At 39.3% G+C, this 25,875-nt stretch overlaps 1 protein-coding gene across 1 annotated transcript in view; it reads left to right on the plus strand.

The window, feature by feature from the left end:
• SLC25A24 (solute carrier family 25 member 24) overlaps positions 1–25,519 on the plus strand; it is a 58,507-nt gene extending 32,988 nt beyond the window's left edge. Inside the window, exons 7-10 of the mRNA XM_029230728.1 lie at positions 5,500–5,607; positions 7,085–7,252; positions 21,928–22,078; positions 23,337–25,519. Of these exons, the coding sequence (XP_029086561.1) occupies positions 5,500–5,607; positions 7,085–7,252; positions 21,928–22,078; positions 23,337–23,521 (612 nt within the window). The 3' untranslated portion in view covers positions 23,522–25,519. The remainder of the gene's footprint in view (positions 1–5,499; positions 5,608–7,084; positions 7,253–21,927; positions 22,079–23,336) is intronic.
• The last annotated feature ends 356 nt before the right edge of the window (positions 25,520–25,875 follow it).

Genomic DNA, 25,875 nt, shown 5'->3' on the forward strand with positions numbered 1-25,875 from the left:
GGAAATACAGTAGTGGATTTTAGAGTTTGGCTTCTCTTTGTCATTAGCAGAATTGTCTAGTTAAGCACGCACAAAATTATTCTTTCCACTATCTCTTCCATCATTGTTAACCATAGATGATAAGAACCTTGAAATTGAATCCCACCTTATATTTTGTATTATTTCAAATAGATTTTTGATAATTTTGGAGAACATTTTGTTCTGAAGCAACAGAATACTCTTGAGAAGATTACAAAGTCTAGTGGTGTTTTTTTCTTGGCTTAAGAAATAGAGAAGCAAAGAAAACATTGAAGAAAATCTAGCCTCCATGACTTTAATTGCAGCTTATCTTTGGGAAGTATATTTTCCTTCTGTGAATGTTTGAAGATACATATCACGACTAGTAAGGGCTAGCATTTTAGATACCTGTAGGTTATTCTGATCACATACTTGGATTTTATGATAGGAAAACCAGACCCTAAATTAAATAAGTATTCAAGTATAAAACCATTATTCCATATGCAGGAAGTCAATATTTTTGAAAGTCTGTATTATTGCAAGCAAATGTATGTATTATACTTTATGCTACTTAGCAGATTCTTACCTTGAACACTACCAACAGGCATCCAGCCAGGCTCCTTTCTCAGGCCTCTTCACAATATTTAATTACTGCATGCTAACTTTTCTTAGAGATCAAGAGAAAGCTCTCTGCACAGTGTGGTATAGTGTTCTTGTGGTCTCTGGGACCTATTATGCCTGTCCATTTTCTGCCCCCTGCTGAAGGTCCTTTCATCCCTCAGGGTTCTCTTAAGCCCAAAGGCCCAAAGCCCAGCTTCCTATGAGAAGCATTACCTAAGCATCCCAACCAAAACTGATGCCTCTCCTGCCTGGTTTCCTTAGAGTACTATTTTACAGAATATCCAATTTTCCGTCAGATAATGGAAAACCCATTGTTTATCCCAGTAAATTGTAAACTACCTTGGCATAAATGTTATGCCATATATATTCTCAAATTTCCCAGAGTACCTAACTAGCTTACTTTTGTATTCAGGTAGGTCTTGTTCATTGAATAACTAATAGCTTAGAAAACAAAGAAAAGAATATTTTCAGCCTGGTACGCAGCTCTCTTGAACACATCAACATGGGACAAAGCTGCGGTCCATTTGGGTCCTCGTTGCCATAGCAGTTCAATTGTATCAGGAACAGGGTGGCAGTACGGTGTTGTGTTCCCATGGTTTCAGCTGCCATCTGCATTCTAACTGCTTTCCATTCTAACATTCTTCTCTTCATCTCTATACCTGCACATCCACCTGAGCACTGCATATCTGTGCATCTCCGCTTACATATCCCAAGGGTACTTTACAGTCATCCCTCCCCCACCCCCCACTCCAGTGACACACACACACACACCATTCCTCTTCCTATAGGTCATATGGTGGTGAACATCTTTCAAGACTTTGCTCGGGAGTTATTTCCTCCAGGACACCTTCCCTTTGTTTCCCTCTGTTAGCACTCTCACACTGAATTCTGATGATCTCAGTACTTATCTCTCTTCTTAAGGAGACTGTGAGCTTCCTTAGGCAGGATCTGTTTTCAGGTGTGTGTTCCCAGCATCTTGCCCAGTGCCGGTAAATCCTCATTGAATGAGCGTGAGTCTTAAGTCCATTAAGATGAAGGGGAAGATGGGTATTTGAGCAGAAGCAGCAGCCTGTGGACAGAAATGTTGGCACAGGAGAGCATCACTCACTAAGGAAGCTGAAGGTGGTCCACTGGGCTTAAGTGTAGTGGAGTGTGTGTCCGGGAAGATGGTGATGAAAGCAGGCTGGACAGATAGGCAGGAGCCAGATGTGATAGGAGTCTAGATTTTATCCCGAATGTGGTGAGGGGGTTATTGAAGCATCTTACATAGGGAAGTGGAATAAATATATTTACATTTAAGAAAGATCAATGTGGAAAAAAAGTGAAGAGGTATTGGAAGAGAGTGAGGCTGTAGTTGAGGCAGGGAGACTATTTAAGGAAATATTTCAGGAATTCAGGTAAGAAATGATGAGGACCAGTATAAGGAGACGGCTGTAGTGATTGAAGAAAAACTGAAATGAACTGAAAACTATTTTGGGAAATAGAAACAACAGAACTCACTGAGTGAATGTAGAGGTGAGAAAGAGGAATCAAGGGTGATACTCTGGTTTCTAACTTGAGCAACTAAGTATGTAGAGAGCACAATAAGAGGAACAAGAGGAACTGATTTTGAGGTAAAACGACAGGTTGCATTTTGGACATGCTGGGTTTGAGCTATTTCTGTAACACGTACAAGGAGCTGTCCAGTAGGACAGGGAGGTTGTGAGTGAGGTGAAAAGCCTTTGGAATGGAGCCCTCGGGAAGGCTTATAGAATGAGAACAGTTCTGGGGATATGTCCAGGGAGAAGTAGGAGAAACTTGTAGAGGAGACCGAGAAAGAGAAGCCAAAGAGACAGGAGGAAATCCAGAGAAAGTGACGGCCTAGAAGTCAGAGGAAGAAGAGGGTTCCATGAAGGGTCAAATACTGCAGGGTACTAAATACAATAAACAGTTTATCTTTCAGAATTTACCAGCTCCGAGATGGGAAAGCTTGGTATAAATATTTCAGTGAGTTAATGAGATGATAAACCAATTGAAATGAGCTAAAGTGAACAGGAGGTGAAGAAAACTGGACAGTAGACACCTTTGTCGGGAGCTTGACTTCAGTGAAGGGAAGGAGAAAAGAAGAGGGAGAGAGTGATAGGTTAGAAGCATGTTGGGTTTTGATACGTTTCATTTTGATGACATGCCTATGGCTGAAGGAAGCATGTCAATACAAAGAAGGAGGTTAAAAAATATAAGTGAGAGAGACTGACGACAAGTGCAGCAGGTATTCAGAGGAAGTATGTGTGTGGACTAGGGAGTGGGGGGTGGAGGGGCTGGGGGAGAAATGGGTACTAAGCAGTCTGCTGGCAGGATTAGCCTTTGTGTGGAGGACTGTTCTCATGTCAGCTCAGGAAGAAAAAGATATAAGTGGATGTGGGTGATTGTGTGGGAAGTGGGCAGGAATACCAAGATATCCTTGCCTGGTGGCCTCTCTGTTCTTCCTTGAGTTCCCAAGAAAGGACTTTTTTTTGAGAATGAGGGAGGAAGCGGTATTGGAAGCTGGAGGAGAATGGAGAAGGTTGAAATAGGTATTCTAACAAATGGAGAGAGAGTTGAGATAGATAGGATGGATGGAAAGAAAGAAAAAGAAAGAAACAGAAAATTGAAAGAAAGAAAGGAAGGGAGGGAGGGAGGAAGGAAGAGAAGGAAAGAAAAGAAAAGAAAAAAGAAAAGAAAAGAAGGAAGAAAGAGAGAAAGGAAGGAAGAAAATTAAAATCCTGAAAAGGATTTTAGGCTGGCTTTGAGAGCACAGCTAAGTCATCTTTGAGAAAGTCAAATTCTGTGGCCTTGAGCAAGCCACTTAAAGTCTCTGTGACTGTTACCTCCTTTCTGGGGTAGGAATTAAGCTTGGTGACATAGTCTTAAGCACCTGTCCCTTTGCCTAGCCCTGTACAGGCTCTCTATCCTCAACTCTTACCTTTGTGCATTGTATGTTCTGGGGTGCAGGAGCCCCAAACCCCTACACTTTAAATATTTATTCACCAATCACTAAAGGATACTTTTGATAGGTGCTTTTGGGATGGGGGTACACTATGTAAATGATGTCTCTGAGGTTCCTGTTCATATGCAAGACGGTTTTCAATAAATTATATTTAATGATTGTGATAATCTGACATGCAGGAAAATCAATAGGGCCTACGCAGAAGGGAGTTTTGGTTAACATTCTGGTGCAGTTCAGGAAATAGAACCTGTGGAAACATTGATCTTTGGGGGTAAGCAGATATCTGCTATTTGGGGAGCTTTGTGAAATCATAATATATTTAATTTTTTTCATGAGCAGAGAAACACAACTTTACTAGGAGAAAGTATTCCTGTGTTTTTGCATTGAGCTCTTTGGATCCCAAGGAACAGAGACTGGCTCAGGGAAGCAGGCTGGAGGTGCCTGCGGCATTAAGGGGAGGAGCCTCAGGAAGTGCAGAAAGTGGAACCTCACTGACCTGTCCCTTCTCCATGTGTCTGCTTCTCTATTGCTTTAGCCATTTCTCCCTCAGGTGTCAGTGCCTAATTATACCTGTAGACCCACCTCACATTTCTAGGAGAAAGAATCTGGTTTACCTGGCTTATAACCACAGTCTGTGTTCGGACAGAGATTTTCTCTCCAAGTTGTAGAAAGACAATATTGAATATATTAGTAATAACAACAACAATAACATTTACTGAACATTTGCCATTTGCCCAGCGCTGTGCTGTGTTACGTGTATTATCTGATCAAATTCTTTCAACAACCCCGTGAAACTGGGGTTATCACAGATGAGGAAACTGCATGTGGACATGTTCATAAACTTGCTCAGGGCCACATAGACCTAGGGTTCAAGCCCAGGTCTGCCTGACTGTGGAGCCCATGATGTTAACATCCTGCCCTATCGGTATTTCGGCTGCATTTGTGCCAGATTTCCCCCTGTGGCCAGATCAGCCATGTCGGTTGCTTTAGTACTGGTGGGCCAGGTGGGCTCTGGGGTCGAGATGTTAGTATGGTTAAATGTATTACCTACAAAAACTGTCTTTCTAAGTTGTTTTGTTAATATTTGTCACTTATTTATTAGTTTTACTTATACTGGTGAAAATAAACTCATCTTAAAAAAAAGGAAAACTATGGGGAAAATATCTAAACACTGTGAACACTTTATTAACCTGTGCATCTGAGGAAGAACGTTGTGATGAATCTGTTTTAGCAAAGGAGCTACCGGGTCCCCTCTGTGGATCATCTGTGTTTTGTGGAATTCTAACTTGAAAATCACTGTCCAGTAAACTGAATGTATTAGCATTCAAACCTTGCTTTTCTGTTAGATATTGTTAATGCAGTGCATTAACAATTAATAATTAATGTGCATTTTGAGAAACATCATATTGTCAATTGATTTCTAGGAGCTGATTTGTATTTTTGTATTGTCTTAGCTTGGCCTGCCATAACAAAATACCATACGCTGGATTGCTTAAACAACAGAAGTTTATTTCTCACAGTTCTAGAGCTGGGGAGTCTGTCGTCACGGTGCTGACCAATTCAGTTTCCAGTGAGGGCTCTCTCCCTGGCTTGCAGATGGCCACCCTCTCACTGTGTGCTCACATGGCCTTTCCTTGGTGCATACATGTTGGGGGGAGAGAGAGAGAGGGGTGAGGGGTAGGGAAGGAAGGAGGGAGAGGGTGAGCATGTGTGTGAAAGGAGGAGAGAAAGAGAGAGAGACCCCACCTCATGATCAAACCATAATTACCTCCCAAAGGCCTCAGCTCCAAATACTATCGCATTGGAGGTTACAGTTTCAACATATGAATTTGTGGGGGGGGACGGGGAAGAGGGGGGAAGAACACAATTCATTCTGTAGCAGGTATTAATGTGCATTTAAAATTTTATTTACACAGTACAAGAAGTTGCTTACTGAGGAAGGACAAAAAGTAGGAACCTTTGAGAGATTCGTTTCTGGTTCCATGGCTGGAGCAACTGCACAGACACTTATTTATCCTATGGAGGTAAGTACCATTGTGAAGTCTGATTGCATTAACGGTGTTTGTATTATTATCTATTACTGTGTAACAAGTTATCCCAAGATTAACAGTTTAAAACAACAAGTATATATAATCTCACGGTTTCTGTGGATCAGGAATCTGGGTGTAGCTTAGCTGGGTTCCTCTGGCTCAGGGTTTCTCACAGCCTATAGCAGGGTGTCAGCCAGGGCTGCAGTCGCTGCAAGGTTCAACTGGGGATGGATCTGTTTTCAAGCTTATTCACGTGTTTGTTGCCAGGTTTCCCTGGCTGTTGGTTGAAGATATCAGTTCCTTATTGCAGGGTCCTCTCCATAGGATGCTTGAGTATCCTCACAACATGGTAGCTGGTTTTTCCAAATCAGTTATCGAAGAGAGCACCCAAGATAGAAGCTGCAATCTTTGGTCACATCTGCTCTATTCTGTTGGTCACAAAGACCGCCCCGGTAGAGTGTGGAAGGGGACTACACATGGTGTGAATACCAGGAGGCAGGGATAGTTGGGGGCCATCTTGGAGGCTGGCTCCCATAGTGTTGATAAGAATTATAGCACCCATTCCTCTCCAAAGAATTTCTGTACCATAAAGTTCGTAATGGAACCTTAGAATTTGATTAGGTGGTGGTAATCCTAACTGGACATCCTTTTATTAGAGCATAGGTTAGCAAACCATGGACCTGTGGACTGTTTTGTACAACCCTTGAGCTAAGGATGGTTTTCATATTTTTACCTTTTTAAGGTGGTTTAAAAACAACAACAACAAAAAAGCAATACCAAAGAATATGCAACAGAGACCTGGTATTTCAGTCCTGCAAAGACGAAAATATTTACTTTATAGAAAAAGTTTGCCAACTCCTGCATTAGAGCAAGAATAATATTGTAGATGTGGATATCTTTATTGAAATGACAAAGCGTTTTTCAATAACTGATAAGCTTAAGAAATACTGTTAGTTTTCACCTTTGTGGTATGCATATTAATATAGCTTTCCTTGCAGGCATCTGAATATGATTGTTCATATTACTCCACACACCCCTCAAAAAATATCCTAACTCAATACCTAGGCTTCCTCTTATATCCTCCATCTCAGTTAATAGCATCACCTTCCCTCTTCTCTGCCGGCCCCATCCCAAGTTCCAAGCTAGAAACACTGGGATCATCCTTTACACTACCATTTTCCCCACCCTCCATATCTAATACATCACAATTTTGTTAAGATGTCAATAGATTATCTTCTATTTCCTCTGCTACTGCCCTAATTCAGATCATCTTTACAGCAAAAGGGATCTTCTTGGCTCTGGTCTTAGAGCCTTAAGAGAGATAATTTGTGAGAGAGAACACATCAACAAACTGGACAGTCATTTGAGTGACAATATATGCTAGATATTTGTTCTTTGTAAAGTGACGTCTTTTGAATTCTGTGATGATAGCATTGATGTGAATAATAATATTATATTCTTTCATAACCAGGTTCTGAAAACCAGGCTGGCTGTAGGCAAAACTGGACAATACTCTGGGATGTTTGATTGTGCCAAGAAGATTTTGAAACATGAAGGCATGGGAGCTTTTTACAAAGGTTACGTTCCCAATTTATTAGGCATCATACCTTATGCAGGTATAGATCTTGCTGTGTATGAGGTGAGTTTGTAGCAATCTTTTGAATCTGAAAATGTAGTTAAATAGTTCTCATTGTTAGAATTTGACTTTATATAGAGAGGTACATATGTATCAGGAAACAGTTTGTGACCAAAAGTAGATTCAAGGGTGTGTTCTTTTATCTTTCTTTTCAAGTTCCTTGAATATGAGACCCCATATGCCTGTGGTCACTTTTGTATTAGATTTCCCTGTTAATTATTTTTATTAATGAAGAGAACACTCTCACATTCAGATATAGTTGTTCACTTCTCTAGCACCATATACACAAATTAAATCAAAATAGATTAAAGACCTAAATGTATGACTGGATACTATAAAACTCCTAGAGGAAAACATAGGCAGAATCACAGCAATCACAGCAATATTTTTTTGGACCCGTTTCCGAGAGTAATGGAAATAAAAATAAACAAGTGGGACCTAATTAAACTTAAAATCTTTTGCACAACAAAGGAAACCATAAACAAAACAAAAAGACAACCTATGGACTGGGATAAAATATTTGCAAACGATGCTACCAACAAGGGATTAATTTCTACAATACACAAATAGCTTAATATCAAAAGAACAACCCAATCAAAAAATGGGTAGAAGTCCTAAATAGACATTTCTCCAAAGAAGACATACAGATGGCCAACAGGCACATGAAAAGATGCTTGATATTGCTAACTACTAGAGAAATGCACATCAAAATTATAATGAGGTATCACCTCACACCAGTCAGAATGGCCATCATTAAAAAGTCTACAAATAATAAATGCTGTGGAGAAAAGGAATAATAATGGTGTGGAGAAAAGGGAACCCTTCTGCACTGTTGGTGAGAATGTAAATTGGCACAGCCACTATGGAGAACAGTAGTGAGGTTCCTTGCCAAATTAAAATAGAACTGCCATATGATCGAGAAATCCCACTCCTGGGCGTATATCCGGAGCAAACTCTAATTTGAAAAGATACATGCACCCCAGTGTTCATAGCAGCACTGTTTGCAATACCTAAGACATGGAGGTTAACCTAAGTGCCCATCAACAGATGAATAGATAAAGAAGATGTATTTATGCACAATGGAATATTACTCAGCCATAAAAAAGAATGAAATAATGCTATTTACAGCAACATGGATAGAACTAGAGATTATCATATTATGTGAGAGACAGAAAGACAAATATCGTATGATATCACTTATATGTGGAACCTAAAAAAATGATATAAATGAACTTATTTACAAAACAGAAATAGACTCACAGACATAGAAAACAAACTTATAGTTGCCAGAGGGGATAGTGGGAGTGGGAGGGATAAATTAGGAGTTTGGGGTTAACATATACATACCACTATGTATAAAATAGTTAACAACAAGGACCTACTGTATAGCACAGGGAACTATATTCAATGTCTTGTAATAACCTATCATGGAAAAGAATCTGAAAACAAGAATGTATAACTGAATCACTTTGCTGTATACCTGAAGCTAATAAAACATTGTAAATTCACTGTACTTCAATTTAAAAAAAAGGTTATTGCAGATACAGTTGTTCAGCTTAGCAGATGATATTAGGGATTTTTCTGAGGACAGAAAAATAAGCAAAAATGGCACATTTTCTTTGGTTTGTTAAAATTTAACATTGATAAAACCAAGAGACTGATGTGGGTAGTACAGATTCATTCCTTGTACTTGTCAACCTGAAGAAACCTAGGAGGCAATAATCAAACACAGTGCATTTATTTGGGATCAAAGAATTGCAATTCGGTACACACAGATTTGCGTATCAATCTGAACAGTGTCTGCTAGGGAATAAAAGTCAGGGGTTTTCTGGGGTTTTTCTTTTTTTTTTTTGCGGTACGCGGGCCTCTCACCGTTGTGGCCTCTCCCGTTGAAGGAGCACAGGCTCCAGACGCGCAGGCTCAGCGGCCATGGCTCACAGGCCCAGCCGCTCTGCGGCATGTGGGATCCTCCTGGATCAGGGCACGAACCCGTGTCCCCTGCATCGGCAGGCGGACTCTCACCCACTGCGCCGCCAGGGAAGCCCAAGTCAGGGGTTTTAAATGGTAAAGAAAGGAGGTTTGCATTACAAAGAATTTTAGTTGGAGCTGAAGGCAGAACCTAGTTGACTAAACATGATTGATTGCTAAGGCTATCATTAGAGGGAGGTAAGAGTTCATTACTGTGACAAGTTGCAGGTGTTCTTGCAGAGTTCTTGGACTATCTGTGGTGTGGCCCAGTTCATACGTTTATGGTTCCACCTGGTGAGACAGGCATAAATCCACCTCTTGAGTGGCCTTCCAGCTTCATTTTAAAACCCCTTGACATAAGTGACTCCATCTTATGTCACATATCCCCCTTTTGATCAAGATCATTCTCTAAAAGCATTGCCAGTCAACTTACAGATTTGCTTTGTCTCACATTGCTGGGATGGACCTGTCCCAGAAAGTCATGTCCCATGTTGGGGGGGAATTTTTAATTTCCAGTGGTTATTTCAAGGAGTCAGTGTCATAGGGTTAGACCATTGGGCAACAGGGAGGCACAGGAAATGACTCCTAGGAGATTTGGTGGCTTGTAAGGCAGTTGTCCTTGTGGCCTGATGAGCCAAGTTATTTCTTTTGGTTTCATCTGAATTTAATTTTGGATGCCCAGGTACCCTAATGATGGCTAGGATAGATGGAAGTTGGATCGATTCCAACAATTGATTGACCCAATTTTCATTCTTAATCTGGCTTCCCCCTGAGGTTAAGAATCCTCTTGGTTTCTAAAGCATGCCAAAGTCATCAGCTACCCTAAAGGCAAAGCGACAATCTGTATAGGTATTCACAGTTCTGCCTTCTGCTAGGGTGCGATCTCTAGTTAAACCATGGAGTTCTGCCTGCTGGGCTGAAGTAGCGGTCAGCAGTGGAGCTGCCTCAGTTACTTCAAAGGAGCAGATGATTGCATACCCAGTACAGTATTTTCCTTTGCCGTTTTTCAAACAAGAACCATCGGTAAGCCATGAAATCTCAATGTTAGCAACAGGGGTTTCTTGTAAGTCAGCTCTGAGGGTTAATAACTGATCAGTCAGGGTCAGACAGTCATGAGTTTTGTCACTAAGTAAAGGGAGAAGGGTTGCAGGGTTGAAGTTGTTGTAGCGGGAAAGGGTTGTGTGAGAAGTCAGTAATGATATTTCATGCGGGGTAAGACAGCTTGCAGGAAGGTGTTGAGTGTGATGAGAATTGTGCAAGCCTCCTACCGCATGGGGGAACATAGATGGTGAGTGGAGAGCCCATAACTATTTCCTCAGTTGATGCTGTAAGGGCTGTTGCTGCTGAAATAGCTCTCATGCTGGAGGAAGGCCTCTGGCTACAGGTCTGATTGTTGAGTGTAATATCCAAGGTGTTGGTGTTGACCTCTGTGCCTTTGAGTGAGCACCCCTAAGCCATTTCTCTTCTTTCGAACATGAAGTGGAAAAGGGGAAGCTAATCATTAGTATGTCCTAAAGCAGGGGACTGCAGAGTCCACTTTTCAGGTTCTGGAGCCCTAAAGACGTTTTCTTCCCAATCTGAAGGATCTGGTCTTTAAGCTTTGAGAGGCTCGGCAACTAAAAAATTAAGTATCCAGTTTCTGTAGTATCCAGTCAGCCCGAAATATCTTTAAAGTTGTCTTTTGGTCTGTGGCTATGGGAAATTTAAGACACTTTGAATCCTATTAGGGTCTTAAAGGAGTCCTTAATCCGAGATCAAGGGTCCTAGGTATTTGACCTGTGTTTGAATAAGTTGTAATTTCTCTTTAGAGACCTTTATGACCTTTAGTTGCTAACAGCTTGGGGAGATGGATGCTGTCTTGCTCACTTGCCCCGTTGGAAGACGAGCAAAGAAGGTCATCAACCTATTGAAAAGGATGGACACTTACAGAAAAATGACACCTGCTAAATCTGCTTTTAGGATCTGTAAAAAGTAGGAAGGGCTTTTAGTCTAGACTTGTGGCATGACAGTCCAGATGTATTGTCCTTCCCACATGAAAGCAAATAAAATTTGACTTTCACAATCCACAGAGATGCTGAAAAAGGTGCTACAGAGGTCAGTTATAGTGAAAAATTTATTCTCTGTAGGTATTGCCATTAAAAGGGTATGAGGGTTAAGGGCAACTGGATGATGATTGATGACAATGTTAATTTTTAAATTTTTTTTAATTTTTTACATCTTTATTGTAGTATAATTGTTTTACAGTGGTGTGTTAGTTTCTACTTTATAACAAAGTGAATCAGTTATACATATACATATGTTCCCATATCTCTTCCCTCTTGCGTCTCCCTCCCTCCCTCCCTCCCTATCCCACCCCTCCAGGCGGTCACAAAGCACCGAGCTGATCTCCCTGTGCTATGCGGCTGCTTCCCACTAGCTATCTACCTTACGTTTGGTAGTGTATATATGTCCATGCCTCTCTCTCCCTTTGTCACAGCTCACCCTTCCCCTCCCCATATCCTCAAGTCCATTCTCTAGTAGGTCTGTGTCTTTATTCCTGTCTTACCCCTAGGTTCTTCATGACATTTTTTTTTCTTAAATTCCATATATATGTGTTAGCATATGGTATTTGTCTTTCTCTTTCTGACTTACTTCACTCTGTATGACAGACTCTAGGTCCATCCACCTCATTACAAATAGCTCAATTTCGTTTCTTTTTATGGCTGAGTAATATTCCATTGTATATATGTGCCACATCTTCTTTATCCATTCATCCAATGATGGACACTTAGGTTGTTTCCATCTCCGGGCTATTGTAAATAGAGCTGCACTGAACATTTTGGTACATGACTCTTTTTGAATTATAGTTTTCTCAGGGTATATGCCCAGTAGTGGGATTGCTGGGTCATATGGTAGTTCTATTTGTAGTTTTTTAAGGAACCTCCATACTGTTCTCCACAGTGGCTGTATCAATTTACATTCCCACCAACAGTGCAAGAGGGTTCCCTTTTCTCCACACCCTCTCCAGCATTTATTGTTTCTAGATTTTTTGATGATGGCCATTCTGACTGGTGTGAGATGATATCTCATTGTAGTTTAGATTTGCATTTCTCTAATGATTAATGATTTTGAGTATTCTTTCATGTATTTGTTGGCAGTCTGTATATCTTCTTTGGAGAAATGTCTATTTATGTCTTCTGCCCATTTTTGGATTGGGTTGTTTGTTTTTATGTTACTGAGCTGCATGAGCTGCTTATAAATTTTGGAGTTTAATCCTTTGTTTAATCAGTTGCTTCATTTGCAAATATTTTCTCCTATTCTGAGGGTTGTCTTTTCGTCTTGTTTATGGTTTCCTTTCCTGTGCAAAAGCTTTGAAGTTTCATTAGGTCCCATTTGTTTATTTTTGTTTTTATTTCCATTTCCCTAGGAGGTGGGTCAAAAAGGATCTTGCTGTGATTTATGTCATAGAGTGTTCTGCCTATGTTTTCCTCTAAGAGTTTGATAGTTTCTGGCCTTACATTTAGGTCTTTAATCCATTTTGACCTTATTTTTGTGTATGGTGTTAGGGAATGACCTAATCTCATACTTTTACATGCACCTGTCCAGTTTTCCCAGCACCACTTATTGAAGAGGCTGTCCTTTCTCCACTGTACATTCCTGCCTCCTTTATCAAAGATAAGGTGACCATATTTGCGTGGGTTTATCTCTGGGCTTTCTATCCTGTTCCACTGATATATCTTTCTGTTTTTATGCCAGTACCATACTGTCTTGATTACTGTAGCTCTGTAGTATAGTCTAAAATTAGGGAGCCTGATTCCTCCAGCTCCGTTTTTCCTTCTCAAGATTGCTTTGGCTATTCGGGGTCTTTTGTGTTTCCACACAAATTGTGAGATTTTTTGTTCTGGTTCTGTGAAAAATGCCTTTGGTAGTTTGATAGGGATTTCACTGAATCTGTAGATTGCTTTGGGTAGTAGAGTCATTTTCACAATGTTGATTCTTCCAATCCAAGAACATGGTATATATCTCCATCTATCTGTATCATCTTTAATTTCTTTCATCAGTGTCTTATAATTCTCTGCATACAGGTCTTTTGTCTCCTTAGGTAGGTTTATTCCTTGATATTTTATTCTTTTTTTGCAATGGTAAATGGGAGTGTTTTCTTGATTTCACTTTCAGATTTTTCATCATTAGTATATAGGAATGCCAGAGATTTCTGTACATTAATTTTGTATCCTGCTACTTTACCAAATTCATTGATTAGCTCTAGTAGTTTTCTGGTAGCACCTTTAGGATTTTCTATGTATAGTATCATGTCATCTGCAAACAGTGACAGTTTTACTTCTTCTTTTCCGATTTGGATTCCTTTTATTTCCTTTTCTTCTCTGATTGCTGTGGCTCAAACTTCCAAAACTATGTTGAATAAGAGTGGTGAGAGTGGGCAACCTTGTCTTGTTCCTGATCTTAATGGAAATGCTTTCAGTTTTTCACCATTGAGGACGATGTTGGCTGTGGGTTTGTCATATATGGCCTTTAATATGTTGAGGAAAGTTCCCTGTATGCCTACTTTCTGGACAGTTTTTATCATAAATGGGTGTTGAATTTTGTCAAAAGCTTTCTCTGCATCTATTGAGATGATCATATGGTTTTCCTCCTTCAGTTTGTTAATATGGTGTATCACGTTGATTGATTTGCGTATATTTAAGAATCCTTGCATTCCTGGGATAAACCCCACTTGATCATGGTGTATAATCCTTTTAATGTGCTGTTGGATTCTGTTTGCTAGTATTTTGTTGTGGATTTTTGCATCTATGTTCATCAGTGATATTGGCCTGTAGTTTTCTTTCTTTGTGACATCCCTGTCTGGTTTTGGAACCAGGGTGATGGTGGCCACATAGAACGAGTTTGGGAGTGTTCCTCCCTCTGCTATATTTTGGAAGAGTTTGAGAAGGATAGGTGTTAGCTCTTCTCTAAATGTTTGATAGAATTTGCCTGGGAAGCCATCTGGTCCTGGGCTTTTGTTTGTTGGAAGATTTTTAATCACAGTTTCAATTTCAGTGCTTGTGATTTGTGTGTTAATATTTTCTATTTCTTCCTGAATCAGTCTTGGCAGGTTGTGCATTGCTAAGAATTTGTCCATTTCTTCCAGGTTGTCCATTTTATTGGCATAGAGTTGCTTGTAGTAATCTCTCATGATCTTTTGTATTTCTGCAGTGTCAGTTGTTACTTCTCCTTTATCATTTCTACTTCTATTGATTTGAGTCTTTTCCCTTTTTTTCTTGATGAGTCTGGCTAATGGTTTATCAATTTTCTTTATCTTCTCAAGAACCAGCTTTTAGTTTTATTGATCTTTGCTATCGTTTCCTTCATTTCTTTTTCATTTATTTCTGATCTGATTTTTATGATTTCTTTCCTTCTGCTAACTTTGGGGTTTTTTTGTTCTTCTTTCTCTAATTGCTTGAGGTGCAAGGTTAGGTTGTTTATTCGAGGTGTTTCCTGTTTCTTAAGGTAGGATTGTATTGCTATAAACTTCCCTCTTAGAACTGCTTTTGCTGCATCCCATAGGTTTTGGGTCATCATGCCTCCATTGTCATTTGTTTCTAGGTATTTTTTAATTTCCTCTTTGATTTCTTCAGTGATCACTTCATTATTAAGTAGTGTATTGTTTAGCCTCCATGTGTTTGTATTTTTTACAGACCTTTTCCTGTAATTGATATCTAGTCTCATAGCATTGTGGTCAGAAAAGATACTTGATACAATTTCAATTTTCTTAAATTTACCAAGGCTTGATTTGTGACCCAAGATATGATCTATTCTGGAGAATGTTCCATGAGCACTTGAGAAAAATGTGTATTCTGTTGTTTTTGGATGGAGTGTCCTATAAATATCAATTAAGTCCATCTTGTTTAATGTATCATTTAAACCTTGTGTTTCCTTATTTATTTTCATTTTGGATGATCTGTCCATTGGTGAAAGTGGGGTGTTAAAATCCCCTACTATGAATGTGTTACTGTCGATTTCCCCTTTTATGGCTGTTAGTATTTGCCTTATGTATTGAGGTGCTCCTATGTCGGGTGCATAAATATTTACAATTGTTATATCTTCTTCTTGGATTGATCCCTTGATCATTATATAGTGTCCTTCTTTGTCTCTTCGAATAGTCTTTATTTTAAAGTCTATTTTATCTGATATGAGAATTGCTACTCCAGCTTTCTTTTGGTTTCCACTTGCATGGAATATCTTTTTTCATCCCCTTACTTTCAGTCTGTATGTGTCTCTAGGTCTCAAGTGGGTCTCTTGTAGACAGCATATATATGGGTCTTGTTTTTGTATCCATTCAGCCTATCTGTGTCTTTTGGTGGGAGCATTTAGTCCATTTACATTTAAGGTAATTTGTAATATGTATGTTGCTATTCCCATTTTCTTAATTGTTTTGGGTTCGTTATTGTAGGTCTTTTCCTTCTCTTGTGCTTCTTGCCTAGAGAAGATCCTTTAGCAGTTGTTGTAAAGCTGTTTTGGTGGTGCTGAACTCTATCAGCTTTTGCTTGTCTGAAAAGGTTTTAATTTCTCCATCAAATCTGAATGAGATCCTTGCTGGGTAGAGTGATCTTGGTTGCAGGTTTTTCTCCTTCATCACTTTAAATATGTCCTGCCAGTCCCTTCTGGCTTGCAGAGTTTCTGCTGAAAGATCAGCTGTTAACCTTATGGGGATTCCCTTGTGTGTTATTTGTTGTTTTTCCCTTGCTGCTTTTAATATGTTTTCTTTGTATTTAATTTTTGACATTTTGATTAATATGTGTCTTGGTGCGTTTCTCCTTGGATTTATCCTGTATGGGACTCTCTATGCTTCCTGGACTTGATTAACTATTTCCTTTCCCATATTAGGGAAGTTTTCAACTATAATCTCTTTAAATATTTTCTCAGTCCCTTTCTTTTTCTCTTCTTCTTCTGGAACCCCTATAATTCGAATGTTGGTGTGTTTAATGTAGTCCCAGAGGTCTCTGAGACTGTCCTCAGTTCTTTTCATTCTTTTTTCTTTATTCTGCTCTGCAGTAGTTATTTCCACTATTTTATCTTCCAGGTCACTTATCCGTTCTTCTGCCTCAGTTATTCTGCTATTGATCCCATCTAGAGTATTTTGAATTTCATTTATTGTGTTGTTCATCGTTGTTTGTTTCATCTTTAGTTCTTCTAGGTCCTTGTTAAATGTTTCTTGCATTTTGTCTGTTCTATTTCCAAGCTTTTGGATCATTTTTACTATCATTATTCTGAATTCTTTTTCAGGTAGACTGCCTATTTCCTCTTCATTTGTTAGGTCTGGTGCATTTTTATCTTGCTCCTTCATCTGCTGTGTTATTTTCTGTCTTCTCATTTTGCTTATCTTACTGTGTTTGGGGTCTCCTTTTTGCAGGCTGCAGGTTCGTAGTTCCCGTTGTTTTTGGTGTCTGTCCCCAGTTGCTAAGGTTGGTTCAGTGGGTTGTGTAGGCTTCCTGGTGGAGGTGACTAGTGCCTGTGTTCTGGTGGATGAGGCTGGATCTTGTCTTTCTGGTGGGCAGGTCCACGTCTGGTGGTGTGTTTTGCGGTGTCTGTGGACTTCTTATGATTTTAGGCAGCCTCTTTGATAATGGGTGGGGTTGTGTTCCTGTCTTGCTAGTTGTTTGGCATAGGATGTCCAGCACTGTAGCTTGCTATTCGTTGTGTGAAGCTGGGTGCTGGTGTTGAGATGGAGATCTCTGGGAGATTTTCGCCGTTTGATATGTGGAGCTGGGAGGTCTCTTGTGGACCAGTGTCCTGAAGTTGGCTCTGCCACCTCAGAGGCACAGCACTGACTCCTGGCTGCATCACCAAGAGTCTTTCATCCACACAGCTCAGAATAAAAGGGAGAAAAAATAGAAAGAAAGAATTAGTATAAGTAGATAGAAAGAAAAGAAAGATAGAAAAATAAATAAAGGAGGGAGGGAGGAAGGAAGAAGGAGGGAAGGAAGAAAAAAAGAAAGAAGATAAAATAAAATATAGTAAAGTTATTAAAGTAAAAAAATAATTATTAAGACAAAAAAAAAAAGGGACGGGTAGAACCGTAGGACAAATGGTGGAAGCAAAACTATACAGACAAAATCTCACACAGAAGCATACACATACACACTCACAAAAAAGGAAAAGGGGAGAAAATCATAAATCTTGCTCTAAAAGTCCACCTCCTCAATTTGGGATGATTCGTTGTCTAAAGGAGGGAAGTAAGGAAAGAAAAAAAGAAAGAAGATAAAGTAAAATAAAATTATTAAAATAAAAAGTAATTATTAAGAAAAAAAATTAAAAAAAAAAAAAAACACGGACGGATAGAACTGTAGGACAAATGGTGGAAGCAAAGCTATACAGACAAAATCTCACACAGAAGCATAAACATACACACTCACAAAAAGAGGAAAAGGGGAAAAAAATCATAAATCTTGCTCTCGAAGTCCACCTCCTTAATTTGGGATGATTCGTTGTCTATTCATGTATTCCACAGATGCAGGGTACATCAAGTTGATTGTGGAGCTTTAATCCGCAGCTTCGAGAGATTTCCCTTTCTCTTCTTTGTTCGCACAGCTCCCGGGACTCAGCTTTGGATTTGGCCCCGCCTCTGTGTGTAGGTCGCTGGAGGGCGTCTGTTCTTGTCTCAGACAGGACGGGGTTAAAGGAGCCGCTGATTGGGGGCTCTGGATCCCTCAGGCCGGGGGGGGGGGGGGGGGCGTGCGGGGCGGGCCTGCGGCGGCGGAGGCAAGCATGACGTTGCACCAGCCAGAGGCGTGCCGTGCGTTCTCCCGGGGAAGTTGTCCCTGGATCCCGGGAACCTGGCAGTGGCGGGCTGCACAGGCTCCACAGAAGAGGGGTGTGGACAGTGACCTGTGCTCGCACACAGGCCCCTTGGTGGCGGCAGCAGCAGCCTTAGCGTCTGCCGCCCATCTCTGGGGTCCGCGCTGTTAGCCGCGGCTCGCGCCTGTCTCTGGAACTCCTTTAAGCAGCGCTCTTAATGCCCTCTCCTCGCGCACCAGGAAACAGAGGGAAGAAAAAGTCTCTTGCCTGTTCGGCAGGTCCAGACTTTTCCCCGGACTCCCTCCCGGCCAGCCGTGGTGCACTAACCCCCTGCAGGCTGTGTTCACGCCGTGAACCCCAGTCCTCTCCCAGCGCTCCGACCGAAGCCCGAGCCTCAACTCCCAGCCCCACCCGCCCCGGCGGGTGAGCAGACAAGCCTCTCCGGCTGGTGAGTGCAGGTCGGCTCTGATCCTCGGTGCGGGAATCTCTCCGCTTTGCTCTCTGCACCTCTGGCTGTGCTCTCCTCCGCGGCCCTGAAGCTTTCCCCTTCCGCCACCCGCAGTCTCCGCCCGTGAAGGGGCTTCCTAGTGTGTGGAAACCTTTCCTCCTTCACAGCTCCCTCTCACTGATGCAGGTGCCGTCCCTATCCTTTTGTCTCTGATTATTCTTTTTTCTTTTGCTCTACCCAGGTACGTGGGGGGTTTCTTGCCTTTTGGGAGGCCTGAGGTCTTCTGCCAGCCTTCAGTAGGTGTTCTGTAGCAGTTGTTCCACGTGTAGATGTATTTCTGGTGTATCTGTGGGGAGGAAGGTGATCTCTGCGTCTTACTCTTCTGCCATCTTCCCGGAAGCCATGCAACAATGTTATTAATAGCCCTCAAATCTTGGACAAATCTCCATCCTCTTTTGTGGAGTTTCTTAATGAGGGGAATGGGTGTATTACAGAGACTAGTGTAGGGGACTATGAGGTATTGTGTTTTGTATTCCTCTGTGATTGGTTTAATTCCTGCTAAGGTCTCAAGATTTAAAGAATATTGTTTAATGTTAGGAAGAGGCTGACCACGGTCAATTTGAATTTTAATTGAGGGAGCCAAAGGAACCTGCCCAACGTGGGTTGTGGATTTTGCCGAGTCTCTCAGGGACATTCTTGAGTTTTAAGTGTATGTTACCTTCCAAGCTTGTCTTAAGGTCAAAAACTGCTGATAGGGTTGAGGGGCTTGGAATGCCATCAGTTGTTGAGGGGTTGAATTAATTTCAAGGATATTTTCACCTCTTGGGACAAAGGGATACAAGTATTGATCTCTCTTCAAGTCTCTGCTTTCAGTTCCTTTGGGTGTATACCTATCAGTATACAGAATTGCTGGGTCATATGGTAATTCTGTGTTGAGCTTTTTGAGGAACAAACTGTTTTCTATAGAAGCTGCACCATTTTTCATTCCCGCTAACAGTGCGTTTTCATTCATCCTTGTTAATATTTGTTAGTTTCTGGGTTTTGTTTTTTGATAGTGCCCATCTTAACAGGTGTGAGACAATATCTCATTGTGCTTTTGACTTGCATTTCTCTGATAAGTGATGTTGAGCATCTTTTCATATGCTTATTGTCCATTTATTTATCTTCTTTGGAGAAATGTCTATTCAAGTCCTTTGCCCATTTTTTAATTAGGTTATTTTTTATTGTTTAATTGTAGGAGTTATTTATATATTTTGGATATTAAATCCTTATCAGATATATGGTTTACAAATATATTCTCCCATTCCGTAGGTTACCTTTTCACTCTGTTGGTTGTTTTCTTTGCTTCACAGAAGTTTTTAAGGTGATGAAATCCATTTGTCTATTTTTGCTTTTTTGCCTGTGCTTTTGGGATCATATCCAAGAAATTGTTGCCAAAGCCAAGGTCCTAAAGCTTTTATCCTGTGTTTTCTCCTAGGAATTTTATAGTATTAGGTCTTATGTTTCAGCCCTGGATTTATTTTGAGTTAGTTTTTTGTATATGTTGTAAGATAAGGATCCAACTTCATTCTTTTGCCTGTGGGTATCCAGTTTTCCCAGCACCATTTTTGTTTATTAATTTTTGGCCCCACTGCACAGCATGTGGAATCTTAGTTCCCTGACCAGGGATCGAACCCGTGCCCCCTGCAGTGGAAGCACGGAGTCTTAACCACTGGACTGCCAGGGAAGTCCCCCCAGCACCATTTGTTGAAGAGACTATCCTTTGCCGAATGTGGGGTCTTGTCACCTCTGTTGAAGATCATGTGCCCATGTATTCAAGAATTTATTTCTGAGCTCTCTATTTTGTTCCATTATTCTATGTATCTGTCTTTATGCTAGCACCACATTATCTTGATTGCTGTTGCTTTGTAATATACATTGAAATCAGGAAGTGTGAGGTCTCCAACTTTGTTCTTTTTCAAGGTTATTTTGGTTAGGTGGGGTCCCTTAAGATTCTATTTGAATTTTTTTTCTATTTCTTCAAACAATGTCATTGAAATTTGAATAGGGATTACATTGAATTTGCAGTTTGCTTTGGGTAGTGTATTAGTATGTTTGGGCTACCATAACAAAATACCAGAGACTGGGAGGGTTAAACAAAAGAAATTTACTTTTTCACAGTTCTGGAGGCTAGAAGTCCAAGATCAGGGTTCTGGCTGATTTGGTTTGAGGTGAGGCTCTCTTACTGGCTTGCAGACAGCTGCCTTCTTGCTATGTTCCCAGAGGGAGAGGGAGAGAGAGTTGAGTGAATGAATTCTCTGGTATTTCTTCTTATAAAGACACTAATCCTATTGGATCAGGACCCCACTGTTATGACCTTGATGTTGCCAGAGAACCTTCATAAGGTGATAGAATTTTGAGAATATCCATAAATTGAGGGGTACAAAGCCAATAAAGAGGGGGAGACAAAAATAAATAAAATAAATAAGTAAAAAAAATATAGTGAGATCTGAGAGGCAAGGAATGATAATGGATCCTAGGATGTAGAAGAAAATGATTATGGGACACACAGAGAGGACTTACAAGATCTTGTGTATTTTATAGGATTTTAAATTAATTGTTTTAAAAGTGCATTTTCCTACCTCCCCCCCCCATTCTGGTGTTAATAGTGTAAATAGTTGCTTAGTTTCTAGTGAATCACTTCTCTTTTCTCATGTTTGTAGTTCAGACATGGTTGTCTTTAGCCTTATTGACTTTTTCTTGTCATATTACAGTACTAAATGGACCTTAAATAAGGCACTTAAATATAATCTTTGTTTTCAAATTTATAGAGGTATTCTTGTTATATAATTGTAAGGTCCAAGTATGCAGTTACATTTTATCTTAAAATATTTAAACTAGTATATAATTTCCCCCACATATTAGCATATATTTTAATACTTCAGATATTTTTTATTTAAAAAGTAGATTATACATTTCTCTCAATTAATTGCCTTCTAATGGAAATACAAAGACCTAGGATAATAGAGAAGAAGCATAGCCTGAGGATCCATATACTTGATTCAGCACCCTTGTTTAGAAAACCCCACTGAGACTAATTTTCCTCATTTCTAAAATCAGAAGAATAGCTCCACCTCAGAGCTTTTGTAGAAGGACTGAATGAAATAACATATGTGTAAAGTACAAAATTAGATGCAGTTTGTAGTATTATATTATTTTCATTGATAAGCACCATAGGAAATGTTTAGATCCTAGTCTGGTGTGCTGTTGATCTTCACATTTAGTTAGAAGAAGATGAGCACCCAGTCACACCTCTCATGTTTTGAATCCCCTGTGGCTTCCCCACCTCTCTACAGAGCTGCTGCTTCCTACAGTGGCTGTGCCGCCCAATCTTGCAGAAATGTGTCCTGTCTCATAAGGATGAGAGTAGCTGTGAGAACAATCATATTGAGTGAAAGCAGTTGTAAAGTTAGTTGTTTATTATTTTTCTTCTTTTCTGTTTCTCTGGCAGCTCTTGAAGTCCCATTGGCTAGATAATTTTGCCAAAGACTCTGTAAACCCTGGAGTCGTGGTGCTGCTGGGATGTGGTGCCTTATCCAGCACCTGTGGTCAGCTGGCCAGCTACCCCTTGGCTTTGGTGAGAACACGCATGCAGGCTCAAGGTGAGTTTTGGATAAAAGGATGACACTGATAAAGTAGTGCATCAGTAACGTGCTTTTGGAACTTCAGGTTCCACTGAGACAGCAGAGTGTGGTTTTAAGAGAGTATTTCTCAACGTTTTTGCATTATTGCCTCCTTAAGGAAGCTTTTTAGAAATTCTTTTCCAAATCAGTTCCTCTTCATGAAATTTCAATACCACGGATACTCTGTGCATATATTGTATGTATATCTGTGGTTTATGCACAGAGTAAGATTTTCATGCTGCCGTTGAGAGTGCATGTTTTAAGAGTACAGTTGGCCCTTCATATTCGTGGGCTCTGCATCCATGGATTCAACCAACTGTTGTCGAAAATATTCAGGAAAAAGACTCCCAAACTCCAGAAAGTTCCAAAAAGTAAAACTTGCATTTGCCATGCAGTCCACTCTTTACATTTGTATTTACAGATCATCTACATTGGAAGTACTGGTTAATTAATGATTGACTGCTTGGTTGCGGGAGGGAGGTTGGTACTCGGAAGAGGGATTGGGGATAGAGGCGTCTGGATGCTCAGGGAGTACTGTTTAAAGAAATGGTAGTGGGTGAGATTGGCCAGGGATAAAGCAGAAAGTGAAAGAAAAGCACAGAATGAATACTACTTTTGCATAGCAATAAAAGCCAGCAAATCATAAGAAAAGAGAATACTGAATCAGAGGGCAGGAGAGCCAGGAGGGCGCTGTGTAATCAAAGTCGAGGAGACAGTGTCACAGTGGGGAGGAATCACAGTTCAGAAGTTGTAGGTCCCATAATAACAAACAACTCCAGCCACCATTTACTGAGAATTTGACAGATGCCAACTGCTTTACATACGTTGCTACTGATTCTTTCAGTGCTGTGCAGTTTTCATTCCATTTACAGAAGAGAAAGACCATCAGCTTTCAGCTCTCCCACTTGGCTAGCTAAGTGTGTTGAGACAAGTTTCTCTATCTTTCTAAACCTCCGATTTCTTACTTATTAAATGGGTATAATAACACTTACCTTAGAGGATTGGTATATAAAGTAATTAACTCAATATCTAACACAGAGTAATTACTCATATTTGTTATAATCAGGGCATTCACTGTTAGGTGCCATACAGGGAGAATTATTTCTTGGGCCCCTTGGAATAAATTTTATCCTTTTATTCTGTTCATTCTAGAAAATCATTCTGAATCATAATTGCATAGTCATAATAAAACATGCATGAATATTAAATTAGCCTGGTTTCTTTTTTAATTTTCTAGCCATGGTAGGAGGAGCCGCACAGCTGAACATGGTTGGGCTCTTTCGACGAATAATTTCTAAAGAAGGAATACCAGGACTTTACAGAGGCATCACCCCAAACTTTATGAAGGTGCTTCCTGCTGTAGGCATCAGTTATGTGGTTTATGAAAATATGCGACAAACTTTAGGAGTAACTCAGAAGTGATATGCTGAATTTTTTGCTTTAGCATAATTATTGAAACTTTCAACCATCTCCAGAGTGACCTTTTCTCCTAGAGCTGCAACAAGTCCATGGCAAAAAGAAGCTGTATTTTTTTTTCACAAAAGGGAAGAGCAAATCATTGGTAACTTCAAACATTTGGACTCAATTTTATACATTCAGAAATGCTAAAAATCATTGTTTTGATAAGCTCATACAGTTTTGAAAAGGCAATAAAATTATATTTTTTCTTATTAGTCCTTTCTACAAATCTCTGCCTGGAATCCTAAATTTGAAAAGATGTACTTGCTGAACTAAATTTGCTTTGTGTGAATTATAAATCTTTGATCTTTATTTTGGTTGGTTCAAGTTTATGCCAGTTCCTTTATACTTAAATCTCTTTTTCTTAAAAACAAAATGATTGGAAAACCTAGAAACTTAAATTATTTATGTATTTTGAATGTCTTTTTAAACTTCTTAAAATTTCCTTGTAGGACCATTCATGGAGAATCATTGCATGAAAACATAATCTTACAGCAGCCAAATAGGTATAAGGTCTATAATCTTTTTTAAAGCTGAATAAGAATGAACATAAGCGGCAGAACTTCAAGGCATGTGAATACCCTAGTCCACTCATATGATTTTTGTGTAAGGAAGAGTGATAAAATAATATTTATTTCAGTGAGCACTTCTCCATTTGTCTTGTACTGTTATTTGGTTCCCAGGATGACACATTGATTGTCAGTATATTACTGTTAAATTATCAACACAAGGCAACTTATTTGAAAAATTCTGTTTATTGTCATTGCTTTGAAAAGCACCAGGAAACAAAACACTTTTACTTGTATCAGTTTCTGAAGAGCATCTCTCTTCTCTTTGTCCTTTGTTTCCTACTTGAATCAGACTTCCATTTTAATCAGGAAGGCTTCTGGGGACCATTCTTGGTTATCTGAAATTTCTCAATTACATGAAGTAGGTTGATCATGGGTGAATGGCATTCTCACTTCCCCCTCACTTTTAATTTATTTGACCCTGCAATTCTCAATTTGGGCAGCACAAAGCTAGGAGAATAGTATATATTAATAGTAGTATATATTAATTTTATATATTTGGTACTATAAATGAAAGGCCCAATTTACAAACATGTACATTCATATTTTCTCTTTCCCCCAACTTAGAAACACATTATGATATAGAAAATTTGATTTATAATATTGATAGCATGTTTTTATTTTACTGAAGCCATTTTTTGTAATCAACTATCTTTTCTGATTTGTGTGATTAGGACTTAGAAAAATATTTATTAGTTGAAGTTATTATCATTTTTCAATTTAGTTCTTTTTTTTAATATCTTTATTGGAGTATACTGGCTTTACAATGGTGTGTTAGTTTCTGTTTTATAACAAAGTTAATCAGCTATACATATATCCCCATATTCAATTGAGTTCTTAAACTCAAGTTTTATTTCTAGTAATTTGTTATAAATTGCCAACATTTTAATGGAAATGTAGTGACATAATAGACATTTACTTTATTTGAAACTACCTCTCATATTTTCCGAACCAGAGAGAAATGTTGGACTTGTGTTTGTGAAACATATCCTAACATATAGTTTTCATTATATTAATTATACCTGATAAATGTCTCAGTGTTTTTATAATACATATGATAAGAATGGGACTCTATCTTCAGGGTGTTTGTACTTTTGAATAATACATAAATGACAATATTAAGGAACATGATTAGCTCTTTTTTCACTTGTAAAATTATGGAATGAGTAAAATTTCAGCTACTGAAAAATATTCATTGTTCGTTATGAATTTAAATTGTTTGCTTTTTAACATTTGTAAGGAATGAATGTGATTTATCTGTGTATCTTGTATCTTTTGAAAAGAGCCTGGAGTTGAAGATAGTTTATTTCTGGCATTACTGCATATTTACTTTCTGTTTATATTAAAATGTTTTTGAAATGTCTTGTTTCCTCATTTAAAAAAAAATAGTGTAACTAAGGCAAAAAAAATGGCTGTGTCTTGCAGTTTATATCTTTGGCAGCAGTTTGAATAGTCTGTATAGTATTACTGAATAAGACTCACTGTAGTCTTTCCAAATATTTTGGCCTTTTCTTAACAGCCATAACAGTTATTACCTCTGTCATATATTTTGGTATAAGATGATGTTTTTCGTGATGTCCAAATTCCACATTTACCATTTAGGGTGATACCCCCGGGGCTCATAGTGCCAAAGAGAGTCCAAAGTCACAGGGCTCCTTGGCACATCTTGGTGGAGTACCAGTTTGTCTTGAAGTTGTGAGAAACAAAAGCTAAGTAAGTTTACTGGTAAGTAATTAAAACAATTTTATA

The sequence above is a fragment of the Monodon monoceros genome, unplaced genomic scaffold (genome assembly GCF_005190385.1).
Source record: "Monodon monoceros isolate NGI ecotype Baffin Bay Population unplaced genomic scaffold, NGI_Narwhal_1 Super_Scaffold_18, whole genome shotgun sequence".
Lineage (NCBI taxonomy): Eukaryota > Metazoa > Chordata > Mammalia > Artiodactyla > Monodontidae > Monodon > Monodon monoceros.